The sequence below is a fragment of the Primulina eburnea genome, chromosome 1 (assembly GCF_022965805.1).
Source record: "Primulina eburnea isolate SZY01 chromosome 1, ASM2296580v1, whole genome shotgun sequence".
Classification (NCBI taxonomy): Eukaryota; Viridiplantae; Streptophyta; class Magnoliopsida; order Lamiales; family Gesneriaceae; genus Primulina; species Primulina eburnea.
The window spans coordinates 64,751,319-64,768,894 of NC_133101.1; the positions used below are offsets into that span (position 1 = coordinate 64,751,319).

The following is a 17,576-nucleotide window of genomic DNA, read 5'->3' on the forward strand; positions in this document are numbered from 1 at the left end:
ATATTACTATCAAGTGATCCATATAAGTAAGCTGTAACAACATCCATAAGACACATTTCTAAATTTTCAGATACCGCCAAGCTAATCAAATACCGAAACGTAATTGCATCCATCACAGGAGAATACGTTTCTTGATAATCAATTCCAGGCCTTTGAGAAAAACCTTGTGCAACAAGTCGAGCTTTATATCTTACTATTTCATTTTTCTCATTTCGCTTTCGAATAAAAACCCATTTGTATCCAACAGGTTTTACACCTTCAGGTGTAAGGACTATAGGTCCAAAAACATTACGTTTATTTAGCGAATCTAATTCAACCTGGATGGCATCTTTCCATTTTATCCAATCCTGCCGATTTTTACATTCACCAAAAGATTTTGGTTCATGATCTTCGTTATCATTTATGATATCGATTGCCACATTATAAGAAAATATATCATCAATTTCATCTATATCTTTTCGGTTCGATATTTTTCCAGTATTAATGTAATTGATAGAGATTTCATGCTTCTCGTCAGTTTGTGGTTCTGACAGAACATTTTCATCATCATGTGTTTCTTCAGGAACACCATTCTCTATTTTGTGATCATCATGTGTTTCTTCAGAAACATCATTCTTTATTTTGTGATCATCGTGTTTCTCTATGGATTTTCTTTTTCGAGGATTTTTATCCTTGGAACCGACTGGCCTTCCACGCTTCAGGCGTTTAATGACATCATGAGTATCTTCCATTTGTTTCGTTGGAATTTCAATTCGAGCAGGGGCATTTGCAGCATGTATATATGATTTAGTTACACCTTTTTTGTCTGCAAATGTATCTGATATTTGATTTGCTATTCTTTGCAAGTGTACAATTTGTTGTACATCTTTTTCACATTGTTTTGTTTTTGGATCCAGATGTAACAATGATGACACATACCATGTAATTTCCTTTTCGTTATGTTTTTGTTCTCCCCCTAACATTGGGAAGATTTCCTCATTAAAATTTCAATCAGCAAAACGTGCTGTGAACACGTCGCCTGTCTGAGGTTCAAGATATCGAATGCTTGATGGACTATCATAAACGATATAAATTCCAACCTTTCTTTGAGGTCTCATTTTCTTTCGTTGTGGTGGTGCAATAGGCACATACACCATACATCCAAAAATTCTCAGATAAGAAATGTCTGGTTCTTTACCAAATGCAAGCTACAATGGGGAGTATTTATGATATGCACTTGGTCTGATGCGAATTAATGAAGCAGCATGTAAAATTGCATGTCCCAATATAGAAATAGGGAGCTTTGTTTTCATAATCATTGGTCTAACAATCATTTGCAGACGTTTAATCAATGATTCAGCCAATCCATTCTGTGTATGTAAATGAGCAACAGGATGCTCAACAATGATTCCCATAGACCTACAATAATCATTGAAAGTCTGGAAAGTAAATTCACCAGCATTATCCAGTCTAATTTTCTTGATTGTATAATCGGGAAATTGATTCCTCAATTTTATTATTTGAGCAAGTAATCTTGCAAATGCAACATTTCGAGTTGACAATAAACATGCATGTGACCATCTGCTGGAGGCATCAATCAATACCATAAAGTATCTGAATGGTCCACATGGTGGATGGATTGGTCCACAAATATCACCCTGAATACGTTCAAGAAACATTGGTGATTCAGTTTGGATTTTGACTGGTGATGGTCTTATAATAAGTTTTCCAAGAGAACATGCTTTGCATTGAAACTTATTATTCCGAAAGATCTTCTGGTCTTTTAGTGGATGACCATGTGTATTTTCTATAATTCTTCGAATCATTGTTGAACCAGGATGTCCCAATCGATCATGCTAATTGGTTAATATCGAAGAATTATCAACTACCATGTTTGATTCAATGGGACTTATATGTGTATAATACAATCCAGTAGGGAGCATTGGTAGTTTTTCAATCACATATTTCTTTCCTGATTTATATGTGATAAGGCACATATATTTCTCATTCCCTTCATTCATTGTTTGAGTATCATACCCATGGGAATATATATCATTAAAACTCAATAAATTTCTTTTCGATTGTGGTGAATATAAAGCATCATTGATCAAAAATTTTGTACCATTAGGTAACAAAAATTGTGCTTTACCACATCCTTTAATCAAGTCTACAGGACTTGATATTGTATTCACCGTTGTTTTTGTTGGTTTTAGTTCCAAGAAATATCTTTTATCTCGGAGGATAGTGTGCGTTGTACCACTATCGGGTATGCAAACTTCAGCTTTGCTCATAGCATTTTCCATATTTGAACTTCAAAAAAATATGCAATGAAATAAAATTACTGAAAATACATATGTAAATATAACACATATCATAATTGTACAATAAAACATTATTACATGAATACATGAAAAATAAATTATTGTACATTTATATTCTACCATTAAATTGTTCATTTTCAGATAAATCATTGAGAAAATCTGTAGCATCAAAATTGTTCATTTCTATCCCACCAACATGTTGATCATTTCCAGAGAAATCATTCATAAAATCACCAACATCAAAATGAGTTGAATCACTCAAATGGTCACTGCGTTCAGTGAAGTTGGTCTTCTTTTCTTTCCCCTTTAATGATTCTTTATAAAGTTTACAAAGGTGCTCAGGGGCTCGACAAACTATGGACCAATGTCCTGGAATACCACATCTGTAACAAGAACTTTCATATCTTTTTGAGTGATTCTCATTAACACTTGTATTCTCATGATGCCTTTTCTGTGGATGGTTTGGGACGCTCTTTTGAGATGAGTTATAAAAATAACTATCTCTATTATTTTCAAAACCACGGCCTCGACCACGACCACGGCCAATTCCACGTCCACGACCTCGACCTCGACCAAAATCTTGCCTATGAGATTTTGGTTTCGAGGTTTAAATTCATTTTTACTTACAGCATTTACTTTGAGAAATGCTGTTGATCCAGTGGGTCGTGACTGATGATTTCTCATTAATAACTCATTGTTCTTTTCCGCCACAAGAAGACAGACAATGAGCTCAGAATATCTCGCAAATCCACGTACTCTATATTGTTGCTGTAGAGTAATATTTGATGCATGAAATGTGGAAAATGTTTTTTCAAGCATCTCAGATTCTGTGACCTCATGTCCACAAAATTTTAATTGCGAGATTATTCTATACATCGCCGAATTGTAATCACTGACTTTTTTAAAATCTTGGAATCTCAGTGTATTCCATTCATCCCGGGCGGTCGGAAGTATAACTTCCCTTATATGTTCAAATCTTTCTTTTAATCCCTTCCACAAAACCATGGGATTTTTTTCAGTCAGATATTCACATTTCAATCCATCGTCGAGATGTCGACGCAAAAATATCATGGCTCTTGTCTTTTCTTGTGACGTGCATATGCCATTTTCTTTAATGGTCTCGCTTAGACCAAATGACTCAAGATGCATTTCTACATCCAGAGTCCATGGCATATAATTCTTTCCCGTGATGTCGAGCGCAATAAATTCGAGCTTTGTTAAATTTGACATGGTGGTACTAAAAAAAATTACGATGCATTTTATTAGTTAATAAATATTACAATACAAAGTAACGGATAAACAACAAGTACAAGTATTTGTAAAAATAAAGAAAACGCACGAGGAGGATATTCTCCGATAAATACAAGACTCGTGAGTATGATAACCAAAATAATTAAAAATATCCTTGAGAAAGCCATCTTCTTTTTTTTTTTTCGAAAAATTTGATGATGAATAATTTTTAGAGAAGAAGAGAAAGTTGGAGTAATTGAATGTGTTTGTGAGATCATATTTATAGGGCAAAAACTAGCCGTTTTTTTATCATTTATGACCGTTGGTGTACAAAAAAATAAAGGTACGTATTTTTATAATTTTATGGTAATAATATGGTATATATAATATTAGACATGTTTAAATAATTATGTATATCATATCATAATATTATAATGAGTGTCATAATTTATTTTGTTTAAAAACCTTATAGGCTTTTATACTTATCGTATCCCTTACCGGGAGTGTGGGATGTCGTCTTAACATCCTCCCAAGATTTATAACAAATTTATGAAAAATTTATTTTTATTATTTATAATAATAACATTATATTGTATATTAAATAAATACACAATAAATAAATAACAGTAAAATAAATATTATTACTTTTGTTACCTTTTTCTTCTGTTTGGAGCTTGGCAAAGTATGTAGGACTTTTAGAGCTTCGTGCTGATAAAGAGTTGTGAAAAAGTAAAAATTTATGGTAAAAAGTAAAAATCTCAAACTTTTAAAATTTACCAAACTACACACTTTATAATATTTTTCTCTCTACTCAATTGTGATTTTCTTCACAAATGAGATATCTATTTATAGAGTTTCATTACACATAATATTCCAAAAATAAAATACACCATTACCTACATCATCACACACAAATTTCTAACTTTACAACTCTTATTTTCAACATTCAAATATTCAACTATTACTTTTTCAATATTCAAATATATTATTTCAACACATATCAAACTTCTACGTTATGTTTTTGTAATTACACGCTCTGTAAATTGTGAAAGTTTGTATTTTATAATTACGCGCTTCATTTACCATTTCACATTATTATCAATTAAATGCATCTCTCTTACAGATTCCTTTTGTTGTTTTGTACTCTTTCTTCTGTCTTCAATTGTTTTCCTTTCATCTCTAAGATGCCACTTGGCATCTTATTTAATGCCGGATATTTTTTTTAAAAAAAATTATTTTGGTCATAATAATAATAATAATAATAATAATAACTATAAAAATAAATTGACCACGACTAAAAGCTTCAGGATATTATTTTAGGTTTGCATACGATGTTTTAAGTAACAAAATATCACTCTTTTGATTGATCATTTATCGCGTTGTCATTAGCTACACAAATCAACATAATATTAAGTATAATAAATTAATAAGATCTTGTATGTAATGCTTTTATAATAAACCGATACTAATTTAAAAAATATACTTTATAACAAAAAGAGGTCGAAGGTCATGAAATATATAAGCTTTTGACAAATATTCTTCATTAAAAAAAATTATTGTATACATATTAGTTGTTTCTTGGGTATCTGGAGCTTAACAGCCTGGAGAATAAAGTCAGAGGTTGGTCTTCTTAGCTGGATCCGGCACTTGGATATCTTGTGAAACGCTGCTGTTCATGTGTCCTTGCTCTTATCATGTCATTATTATGTTTTATGAAATGTGTGAGATGTGTTAAAGTTTGACCCTTTACTGAGGAAACGACAGTGTATATCCTTTTCTGTAATAAGCCGAGCTTTCCCCTTTCCATTGATGTATTTTTTCAATGGCCCACAATGCAATAACCTTTTTCCGTGCAGAATCTTGTGATTAAGAGAATTAATGATGAAAAGAAGACCTCAATGGCAGCTCAATTTGCTGCCGAAGCCAATCTTCGGAGGGTTCATGCTGCTCATAAGGATGACAATATGCCTCCAATCGAAGCTATCTTGGCCCCCTTGGAAGCTGAGCTCAAGCTTGTTCGGCAGGAGGTTCATATTCGCTCAAATTTTCTCTAGGCTACCTCCATTTGGGGAACATTTCTTAATTTGTTTGATACCCTCCCCTTCCAGATTGCAAAGCTGCAGGATGATAACAAAGCGTTGGACTGGCTTACTAAGTTGAAAGAGGCTGCTCTACTGGAAGTAGAGAGAACTGTGCACGTTGCATTGACGAATTAAGGCTTCTATGGTGGATGATCTCCAAAACAAGAACCAAAAATTGATTATACAGATTTACATATGGCAGGTTTTGGGCTCTTGCATGCTCTTTGGTTTTAAGACCACATCTGAACGTTGATTGTTTCTCTCTTTTTCCCCCTCTAGCATGAAGTTTTTTTTTATTTATCAGGAAGAGTATAAGATTTTAGATAGAATACACCGCCAGAAGGTTGCAGAGGTGGGAAGGCTTAGTCAAACTGTGCATGAACTTGAAGAGGCTGTTCTTGCTGGTGGCACAGCTGCCAATGCTCTGCGGGATCATCAACGTAAAGTTCAGGAGATGAATGCCATGTGGTTAATACGAAAGTACACTTGTGTTTCTTGCATTATTCAGCGATATGAAACCCTAATATGTGATCAGCTTTTGCTGAATTCTTCAGGAGGAAAGAAAAACTCTTGATAGAGAGCTAGCTCGTGCAAAAGTAACAGCAAATAGGGTGGCAACTGTTGTGGCTAATGAATGGAAAGATTCTAATGACAAGGTGATGCCTTTGAAACAATGGCTTGAAGAAAGAAGATTCTTGCAGGTAATTTAACCCAGTGACTATGACTTTATTTTTTCACTCTTTAAACAATTGAACTTTTTAAGTAATTAATGAGACGAGTTCTCACTATAGCTGTAAGCTGTTTTCACAGGGTGAGATGCAGCAACTAAGAGACAAGCTAGCTATTATATGATCTAAATTTAACTCATTTTGGCACGAGTCCAATTTGGGACGTGGGTTTTTAAATATGTTTTTTTTTATGGAGCTAAGGCTTGTAATATTAGTTATTGGATGAAATATTTTCTGTTCGAATTGTTAATAATTTGGGCAAAGTTGAATTATTTGCATCTTGCAATGATTGGTTATTTCATGCCCTTCAAAGGCCATTTGCCCGCTATGCGTAGTGATTACTGTTGGATGGCATACGCCTTCCGATAGCACTTTTCTGTTGTATCCAGTCTCTAAATGTGTTTTATATATTATACTGTAGTTGGTGGGTGTCTGCATTCTTACTCAAAAACATTGCAAGGAGTCCCATGATTTTTGCATTTCTAAAGAGTTCATGACAAAAGTGGACTTCGCCAAATAAAATTGACCTATCAGCTATCTTGTGTTAGAGCATCACCCTCGTAATTTTTTACCTAATAAATAGAGATGGATTACTAGATAAATTAAATAAAAATTGAATTTTTATGTGGTTTAAGTCTATAATCTTAAGTCTTAACAGAGTTTGTTAGATATTCCACCTCGACAGATTTAAGTTTTTGAGAATTGTAGATATATTTGAACCATTCTTATCTTTTGAGCTAACTTTTGTGGTGTAGTTACACTCAAGTCTATAATCTTAACATGATTTATTATTACATATATAAATGAAAATGATTTATATTTTTTAACAAAAACAATTTGATTGAGTTGATATTTGATTTTTTTAATCATAATCAAAATTTTCTTGAATGATTTAAAAAAAAAATCACAATGCACTCGTACAAGTTTTTTTAAAAAATAACATGAAGGTGAAATTCAATAAATTACATATAATTATGGTAAATAATGATAATATCAACATAAATCACAATTGATCCAATTCCTTTATAATTAATGAAAATTTTGAAATAAAAAATAGAGTTGAACGAGAAATATATGCTGGCAATATTAATACACGTCACGCATTCGACCGTTTTTTCCGTTTCCTCTTCTCTCTCATATTGTTTTCTCATTTTCCCATAAAATAAAATCGCGGATCGCAGATTCATTCCTACCAACGAATTTATTGCATTTCCAGATCTCGAGAAATGGCGACAATGGAGAGTCTGATCGGTCTAGTGAACAGAATCCAAAGAGCATGCACTGTTTTAGGCGATCATGGCGGCGAAGGCATGTCCCTGTGGGAAGCCCTTCCATCAGTCGCCGTTGTTGGTGGCCAGGTCATTACTCATTCTTCCTCATTTCTATTTTTTTAATTTGATTTGATCTTCGTTTTAATTCAATATACTATAGAGTTCGGGTAAATCATCGGTGTTGGAAAGCGTGGTGGGGAGAGATTTTCTGCCTCGGGGATCTGGTAATTTTCCCTTTTTTTTTTCATTTTTCAAAATTGTAACGCGTGTGATTTACTCATAGTTGTGTTTTATTTCTTATCAGAGTACGAAAAGTTTCATGATTGGCTTTATTTTTATAATCCGAGTTTAGCTTACCAAGTATTATTTTGACAAAGTGTTTTATAAGATTTAGATTTGGTTTTGAAGGTTTCTGGAAATTTGGTTTTGAAGGTTTCTGGACATAGAATCCAACACTGTAGCATTTTTTGGATATAGTTGACCAAAATTTTAAATGGTTTTTTATATCCAAACCTGATCAAGTACAATTTTTTTTCATCATTTAAAGTATAGTGTTTGCTTGTACTGAACCAGAAATGCAGTTATTAGTCATAATTACTGGGAACATGCTGTTATCTGTTCTTGTTGTGATCTTCTTTACTTTTAAGGCATTGTTACAAGGAGGCCCTTGGTGTTGCAACTTCATAAAACGGAGGGAGGGGCAGAGTATGCAGAGTTTTTACATGCACCAAAGAAGAAATTTACTGACTTTGGTATGCAAGATTTTCTAGTCTAAGTTTATTTCCTCTCTTTGATTACTAGAACGTTTACAGTTTGCTAAATGCCTGTAGATTACGTACATTTCAAGTAAAATAAATGTTTCTTACCCTCATAATCAGGAATTCTTTGATTCCCTGTAACGGAGACCTTTTAATTTAGTACAAAGTACCTCTTTAAGAATGATGGATTGCATATGGCGTCTTGGAAATGTTCTTTTCAAAGGCGCTTCTGCACCCACTCTCAAAGTCTTATTCATCGGGGAAGCTGCTAGATGGATCCCCTGTTGGGTTGAGAAATTAGACCACTTTAACTATCTGACATGTCATAGACTCCAAGTATGAACCTTGTGTGGTTTGTAGCAATACATTTAATGTTCATGATGTCAGCATTGGAATATTATACTTCTTCTGTATTAACATTTTTTTATCAGTTTGTATATTCGAAGAATAAGACTTCAGAAGAGAAAGAAGCATCATCTGAGTGAGTGATACGATATGGGAATCATTCTTTTTTCTTGACTAATTTGGTATATCTTGAATCTATGCTGAGGCATACGTCAATCTGAGTTCCTTGTTCTAGACACACATAAGTTGGCTCATTTTCTTTTAGGATTGCATAGCTTATATTATAACACATATAGAGTATTCTACTAAATGAACTTGATGAATGATAGAGCCTTGGGATTCGAATCCACCATTAGCCTCTATGCAACCTCTTATCAAATTGATAAATTGCATGCATTGATGCCAATGGATTTTACATTCCATGCTCGGAGCCTTAAGAAATCGCACAATATGATTTTTTTAAAAAAAAGAAATCTGTTTTCAAATCTTGATGAAGGGAGTTTTGTTTCTTACAATTTCATCTGGGTGAGGAATGACACGTTTTGTTCTGCTGTTCATCTTGACTTGTTTTGATGGCAAAAACATTTCAATCCCTCAATTTTTATGCATTTTGGGATACTGCAGCTGCTGTACGAAAGGAAATAGCAGATGAGACGGATCGCATAACAGGGAAATCTAAGCAAATATCTAATGTGCCTATTCACCTCAGCATATATTCTCCAAGTGGTTTGTCACTGCCCTTCTCCTTAATTGCTTCTCCAGTGTTGGTAATGTTGCAGAATAGTTATTTTTTCTACTTTCTCATTGTTTTTTTTTTTTGCTGGATTGCTGGTGTTTTTATCAAGATCTAAAACAGAGCATGTGATGTTGGTTATTCGTTACGGGTCTCTTGTTAACTTATATGATCACAGAATTTAACTTCTTTATAAGCTCAATGCTGAGCCTATATACAGGCCGGCAAACTTTTACAGGATATCAGTTTGTTGTATATCATCAAATTCTTCTCTAACTTAATGGCATCGCAAACATAGTATGGTTAATATTCATTATTTTTCTTTGTTCTTCATTACTCAAGACTCACCTGGACCACAAGCACATGCAAACACACATTTTTGCCTCTTCAGTTTTTTTATTTTTCCTTTGACTATCACGTGGATATGTTATCCTTGCAGTTGTGAACCTGACACTCATCGATCTTCCTGGACTTACGAAGGTAGCTGTAGGTGAGAACCCAACCATTGTTTTAATCTAGGTACATATCATGGAAATAAGGTGCCTTTAAAATATTGTTTCTAAGTTACTGGAAAGAGAAAATTCTTACATTTCTTCAACTCTTCCAGAGGGACAGCTTGAGAGTATTGTTGAGGATATTGAAATGATGGTTCGCTCCTATGTTGAAAAGGTATAAATATTAATATTTCAAATTTCAAAATCTAGTTTGTACCTATATTGTAATTTTTGTCGTTTTTCCTGGATTGAGTTGGCCCCTTTTCTCTATTAACACTACCACTTAATGACAAGTGTTGGCATCTGGATTTCCCCTGTTTTCCTCATTCTTTATTTCACCACTTTATTTTTTATAATATTTTCTTTTCCAGCCGAATTGCATCATTTTGGCGATCTCTCCAGCTAACCAAGATATAGCCACTTCCGACGCCATAAAACTTGCTAAAGAAGTTGATCCAACAGGTACTCTTTAGACTCCTTCTCATCACTCCCTCCTCGTTTGGGCGCTTGTTTATCTGATAACTTCCAAATTGACCAAAATGATGACTCGATAGATTTGCATTTTTAGGTGAAAGGACGTTCGGTGTTCTGACTAAACTTGATCTAATGGACAAAGGAACCAATGCACAAGATGTACGGGTTCATTCCATTTTCATTAGTGGTCTAAAAATGCACATGGCACTGAAATTGACTGAATATCAATCTTATTGCACCATAATACATTTTGCTTTTGGATATTTTCATGTTTTGCAATGTTTCCTCTATTTAACTTTCAAATTTAATTTGGAATTTTTTAGGTACTCGAGGGTAAAGCATACAGGCTACAACATCCATGGGTTGGAATAGTGAACCGTTCACAAGCTGATATCAATAAGAACGTTAACATGAATTATGCTCGCCAAAAAGAGCGGGAATATTTCGAATCAAGCCCAGAATATGGGCATCTTGCTCACAAAATGGGATCAGAATATCTGGCAAAGCTTTTGTCTCAGGTAAGTTAACCTGAGGCTCAACTCTATTTTTTAGCTTGATTATTCTCTTACAATGCAACCTCCAGCTATTGGCTGGGCCGCTGGGGATATCAAATATTTTTTGACAATATTTATCTTCATTTTGATGCATTAGCATTTGGAGACTGTTATAAGGCAGCGCATTCCCAGCATTATTGCCTTGATAAACAAGACTATTGATGAACTCAATGCAGAGTTGGACCGTATTGGCAGGCCAATTGCAACTGATGGTGGGGTAATGTTTTTGTCTAAATAAAAGCTGAAAGTGATCATGATTAGATTCTAGGAATGGTTTCAGTTAAGAGTTTTATGTCCATCTACAGGCACAATTGTACACAATTTTGGAAATGTGTCGTGCATTTGATCGTATATTTAAGGAACATTTGGATGGCGGGTAATGCTCAAATGCAGTTTTTTCTCTTATCTTTCATTTATATGATTATATGCATCAAACTGTTGGGATAAAACATTATTTTCTTCCAGTCAGCTCCAATGGACTTGGGACATGATGGGGTTGATATGTCCATTTTTGCAATTTTATGTGAGATTATTGATATGAAGAAAGATGTTTTGCAGGAGGCCAGGTGGATCTAGGATATATGGTGTCTTTGATCATCAACTACCAGCCGCTCTCAAAAAGCTTCCGTTAGATCGCCATCTCTCACAGAGTAATGTGAGAAAAGTTATTTCAGAGGCAGATGGCTATCAGCCTCATTTGATTGCTCCTGAACAAGGATACAGAAGGCTGATTGATGGATCGCTTGGCTTTTTCAAGGGTCCTGCCGAAGCTTCAGTTGATGGGGTTCGATATTTGTTTTTCAATTTTTTTAGCACGCAGTAGTTTTAATTAATGTCCTTATAACCGTATTCCCACACTTACAAAAAGTAGTGTCCTTATGGATGTTGACAAATGTAATTTTCTTGCAGTAATGTGTTGTTCTCTCTTTCAATTGGTCTTTGTAGGTACACTTAATACTGAAAGAACTGGTGAGGAAGTCGATTGCAGAAACAGAGGTAAATGGATTTAAGTAAGAAAATTGTTCGCGGAAATTCTTCTTCTTCTTTTTTCCCTGAGTTGCATTACTTTATCTGGTTGTGGAATGGATGCTCTAAAAAGTCGCAAGTTCAAATTTAGCTCCAGAAGAATATAGTTAGTTCTCTGAATTTCTTTGATTGGATGCTTATCTGCAGCCTGTGGATATTTTGGCTCATGTGATGTGAAGTATATTTGTTCTTTTTAATAAGCTGTTGAAATTTTAGTTTCCATACATTTTGGGTGAGTTAGATTTTCCCAGTAATGATATTAATATCTGTCGCATTATCAAGACTGCCTAGAACATTCATTACCTCCAGCCAGCCAGTTTATTCTTACACGATTATTTTCATTATAATAGAAATAGATTGACAATCAATCATATATAAGTTTAAATCTATGTATGCAGGAATTGAAACGATTCCCAACGCTTCAATCTGACATAGCGGCAGCTGCAAATGATGCGCTGGAGAGATTTCGTGATGAAAGCCGCAAGACGGTTTTGCGGCTAGTGGAAATGGAATCTTCTTACCTTACTGTAGAGTTCTTCCGTAAACTTCAAACAGAACCAGAGAAAAATACGAACCCCGCAACTTCAAATGTAGACCGTTATGCTGACAATCATCTAAGGAAAATCGGTATGTATCTGTAGATACCTCCTTTGCTGACAATCACTTGAGTTGCTTCCGAAACAAGATGAGGAATGCGAAACTGTTCTGATTGTTAATAGGTTCAAATGTGTCTGCATATATTAACATGGTTTGCGATACGTTGAAGAATACTATTCCAAAGGCTGTTGTTCATTGCCAAGTCCGGGAGGCTAAAAGATCACTGCTTAATCAATTCTACACTCAAATCGGAAGGAGAGAGGTATGATAACTTCGTTGTGGCAAGCTATATTTATCCAACATCATGGTTCGGTCGACCCTACCCCTGCGGGCACTGTCCGCAGGGTCGATCCAATGACTCGAATTTTTCCGAGTCAATTTTTTATTTTTATTTTTTACAAGGAGGTGGGCCCGGATCACTCATGTGGAGTGATCCGGGCCGTTCATTGTCCGTGCAGGCAGTGCACAGACAGGGTGAAACAAACCCAACATCGTTACCGTGAGACCTAAATCTCATAAGAGAGAAGTTTGAAAAGTTATACACTCTAATTAAGTTACAGTAAGTGATTTGATATCAAATGTTCAATACGGATCAAAGTAATTGAATTTTATGGCATGTGAAGTGGGAGTTGTGGTAACTCCATGTCCGGAGTGGCCTGAGGACCATGTCCCTGGCAATTGTTGATGTGTGTCAACAAAAATTATGACATTATATAAAATTAATAGTTTTGTATTTATAGAGGGAGCAACTTGGGAAAATGTTGGATGAAGATCCATCTCTAATGGCAAAGAGGGAGACCATAGCTAAGAGGCTTGCGTTGTACAAGTCTGCACGTGACGAAATTGATTCGGTTGCGTGGAAGTGATTGAAGAACAAGAAGACATCATCAATTTTTACAAGATTAAAACGGCTACGTATATTTACAAGCGTGAGTATTCTTTTTGTGACACCATGATTTGTCTTGACGGGACAACTTCGTACAACAAATGTGTTTTCAGTCTTCTATCTGTTCATTCTTTAATTCAACTTTTTTTATACGCATCTCTTTATACGGCATAGAGTCCGTATGGGCTATATTGATGCATATTCACGATGTTTTGAAATTTATGGGATAAATTTGAAAGTGTCGTTAAAATATTGTTATTTACTATTCTTATTATTTGAATTAATTGGTTTTTGTGAAATAATTGGTAAAGTGATTTATTATATATCGCTATGCTACACGCTCTCTGTGTGCATGGATAAAATGCATGTCTATTCATATGCGTTTTGTTAAAAGTATGTACTAAAGTCCATGTACAAAATTTGTTTCCATCGCAATTAGACATCCGATTTTATATATTGTGTTTTTCAATTTCAAATAAAATAATTTATTTTACCTTTTAAAAAAAAAATTGCTCACAAAATGTGGATCATATTTAAAATTGATATGTAATTTCATCACAAATATAAATTATATCATCTACTTTGAAAATTTTATATAAACGATGACGATGAGAGATCATAATATAGCATAATGTATTACTAAAAAAAATACTCACGAGTCAAACATAATGTTACGTGTCACTCAATATAATGTTTTAAGTAAGTTGAGAGTTGACTCTAGAAGTGCCCATCAATAAACTTGTACATATAAAAAGAAGGAACAAATCTAATCTATCTATATTTATACAGCTTTGAATGTATAATATCCAAAAAGTCGATGAGTTCATCTCTACATCAATTTCAAGGTCTTTTCTGGTATATAATAATGATCGATCAAAAGTTAATCTTTTGTACGTTAAAATACAATATTAATATGTTATGAAATAATCCGACGGATAAGCATTTCACGAGAACACAAAAGATGTGTAAGAGTAGCTCAGCTTTATGTCACGTTTAAAAATAAAAATGATAAACATTTCACGAGAACACAAAAGATGTGTAAGAGTAGCTCAGCTTTTAGATTTCACGTTTAAAAATAAAAATTATAGTAATTTCTTTTTTTTCCTAGTGGAAATTACATAATCTATTGGGAAAAATCCATCTTGGTGCATTTAATTTGGTAACATAGAATAAAAATGCAATGTGCACATGATGCAAATTAACTAGATTAAACACTCAAACCAGAAGCTTTGTACACCACCAAGAAAAAACAAAACCATTGGCCGTGTCAACTGCGTTCCTATTCTTTGCTCTTGCTTTCGCACAGATACATGACTACAATTGGAGAGATGCATTCAACTGTCAAATGTATCGAGAATGAGCGATTAGCACTCATAACATTCAAGCAACTCATCACGGATGAATCAAACCGGTTATCTTCGTGGATTGGACGAGAATGCTGTAAATGGGAAGGAGTCACATGTAATGTAACAACAAAACATCTCATGTTGTGATACTAGACCTTCATAATCCAACCGTTATCGACTATGCAAGCTTTCAAGATGGTGTTGATCACGATGAATATGCAGCAAATTACAGCGAGACTTGTCTCTGAGGTGAGATAAGTCTTTCCATACTTGACTTGAAGCTGTTGCACTACTTGGATTTGAGTATGAACAATTTTTAAGGCTTTGGGATTCCAAAGTTCTTCGGTTCCTTGACACATTTGCAATATCTTAATCTTTCTGCTGCTCGTTTTGAAGGGAAGATTGCACCCCATATTGGGAATCTTTCGCATTTGGAGTACTTAGATTTGAGTGATTTTTGGATCAATAGATTGACTTCTGATAATATTCACTGGATATCTCGTGTTTCCTCTTTGAAACACTTGGATTTCTCGGGTGTGCAGCTCGGAGAAGCTGAGGATTGGTTGGTTTCGATCAATTTGCTACCTGCATTCATAAAAGTGAACTTTTCTATGACATTGGTTGGTTCCATTCCTCCTCTGTCAATGTGAATTTTACGTCCCTTTTTTGCGCTTGATCTTCAATCAAACATGATAAATTCTGCAATCCCTCACTTGTTGTTTAATGTTAGTAGCCTCATTGAACTATGTCTTGATGGTAATGGTTTTTACGGTTCAATTCCACAAAATCTTGAAAACTTGGTATCTCTCAGAGTACTTGGCCTTTCTTCCAATTTCCTGAACTCTTCAATGCCTAGTACATTGTTGAACTTGAGTAGTCTTTCTTACCTAGACCAATCTAAAAATAAGTTTCAAGGAAGCATAGCCGATGGTATCCTTAACCTCTGCAGACTGAAGTTCCTGGATTTGACTGAAAACAGATTTACTGGAGAAATCCCAGATTTAGGAGTAAATGAAGATGTCTGTCTTCAAGATTTGGAGTATCTTCGGCTTTCTTACAATTTGTTGACTGGTCCGATTCCAGCATCTCTCGGAACACTGATGAATTTGAGGGAGTTTTTTCAAAATAATAGGTTAAGTGGAGACATCCAAGTCTTTGACTGCTTTTAAATCTTGAAAAGTTCGATATATCTAACAACTCTTTGTCTGGGATGGTAACTGAGCTGCACTTAGCTGAACTAAAAAATTTGATAGAGTTCTCTGTGTCGTCGGACGACTTATTTTTCAACGTGAGCTCAGATTGGATTCCTCCATTCCAACAGCAAACGATCAATCGAGCTTCTTGCACCATAGGACCTTGGTTTCCATCGTGGCTTCAAACACAACAAAATGTCACAGATCTGAGGATGTCTCATGCTAGCATATCAGATACATTGCCCAGTTGGTTTGAAAAGCTGCACTCACGAGTTAAATACTTGGATATATCGAACAACATCAGTGGACGCTTGCCACAGTTTCAGGAGGCGAATAACCCGGAAAGGCGGTTAATATTTCATTCCAACAACATTGACGGACGTTAAGACCATTACCCTCAGGCGTTTGTTTATCTTCTTGACGTCTCCAACAATGCCCTGTCAGGCGGTATTCCTGTCCAAAATGCAACAAACATGAAACTTGGTGTACTCATACTGACAAACAACCAACTGAATGGTCTGTTTCCAAGTTTTCTATGTGATGAAATGTCAATGGCAATTCTTGATCTCGCAAACAACCAGTTTCACGGAACATTGCCAGAGATCAAAGGAGACATGGAGAACTTGTCTATGCTGGACTTGACAAAGAATACTTTACATGGCAAAATCCCCAGTTCTTTAAGCAATTTAAGTTTCATGTCTTTACACTTGAACAACAATAGTTTCGAAGGGAAGCTCGTATCACTCGAGAACATGACATTTCTCAGCATTCTAGTCGTGGGAAGGAATTCATTTACAAGAACCATTCAACAATGGATTGGGGAAAAGCTTCAGTATCTCAAGTTTCTCAGTCTGCAATCAAATGGATTCTATGGTGAGATCCCTCGAAACCTCTGCCAACCACCACAACTCCAATTACTAAACTTGGCATCAACCAACATCAGCGGACAAATCCCCAAATGCATTAAAAATCTCACAGGCATGATCGAAGAACACAGCGCCATAGAATACTTAATTCTTGATGTTGATTATGGAGGAAGCATCCTCGAAATCGTTAATGGAATAGGCGCCGGTACTCGAAAACGATGCCCTTTCTCACGTCCCTCGACTTTTCAAACAACAACATAGTCGGTGAAATCCCACATAACATAACAAAGCTCACAGGTTTAATGAATCTAGATTTTGCTGGAAATCATCTGACGGGAAGAATCCCAGAAGACATTGAAGCAATGCAAGAACTAATTTCACTAGATCTTTCAAGGAACCACCTTTCTGGCCAAATCCCATCGAGCCTGTCTTCCTTAAACTACCTCGCGCATTTGAACTTATCCTTCAATGATTTGTCGGGTCGAATACCAACTGGAAATCAGCTACAAGTTATTGAAGATCCATCCATTTAAGTCTGAAATAAAGGACTATGTGGAGCTCCGATTCTGAAAAACTGTGATGGTGATGCGGCAGTGCCACCAGCACAGGCAACTGGTGATTCCAATGAAGATGGAGATGATTCTTTGTTCCCATGTTTTTACACAGGAATGGGGCCTGGATTCTTTCTTGATTG

General features: G+C 35.2%; 2 protein-coding genes and 1 pseudogene across 2 annotated transcripts; all 3 read left to right on the top strand.

Moving 5' to 3' along the window:
• Window positions 1-5,378: 5,378 nt before the first annotated feature.
• Window positions 5,379-6,501, top strand: LOC140814100 (microtubule-associated protein 70-2-like). The gene is given in 6 exon segments (XM_073172974.1): window positions 5,379-5,557; window positions 5,639-5,740; window positions 5,742-5,813; window positions 5,916-6,071; window positions 6,166-6,312; window positions 6,422-6,501. Coding segments are annotated over 6 exon segments (648 nt in total). The 5' UTR covers window positions 5,379-5,428; the 3' UTR covers window positions 6,464-6,501.
• Window positions 6,502-7,456: 955 nt separating this feature from the next.
• LOC140842112 (phragmoplastin DRP1C) lies at window positions 7,457-13,779 on the top strand. Its single transcript, XM_073209925.1, has 16 exons — window positions 7,457-7,697; window positions 7,771-7,834; window positions 8,258-8,362; window positions 9,338-9,439; window positions 9,886-9,936; window positions 10,054-10,115; window positions 10,312-10,402; window positions 10,509-10,573; window positions 10,738-10,932; window positions 11,066-11,185; window positions 11,274-11,344; window positions 11,527-11,752; window positions 11,914-11,964; window positions 12,393-12,621; window positions 12,714-12,853; window positions 13,332-13,779. Exons 1-16 carry the CDS (start codon window positions 7,566-7,568, stop codon window positions 13,455-13,457), a joined length of 1,830 nt encoding a protein of 609 aa, XP_073066026.1. The 5' UTR covers window positions 7,457-7,565; the 3' UTR covers window positions 13,458-13,779.
• Window positions 13,780-14,614: 835 nt separating this feature from the next.
• On the top strand, window positions 14,615-17,566 carry LOC140809644 (receptor-like protein EIX2; annotated as a pseudogene).
• Window positions 17,567-17,576: the final 10 nt, after the last annotated feature.

Excerpts from the sequence above, each read along its gene's own strand:
- LOC140842112 (XM_073209925.1), top strand. The coding sequence starts at position 7,566 with ATGGCGACAATGGAGAGTCTGATCGGTCTAGTGAACAGAATCCAAAGA. Across the intron at positions 9,440-9,885 it reads CAGCATATATTCTCCAAGTG|TTGTGAACCTGACACTCATC; the intron begins GTTTGTCACTGC and ends TTATCCTTGCAG. Across the intron at positions 10,116-10,311 it reads TTCGCTCCTATGTTGAAAAG|CCGAATTGCATCATTTTGGC; the intron begins GTATAAATATTA and ends TTTCTTTTCCAG.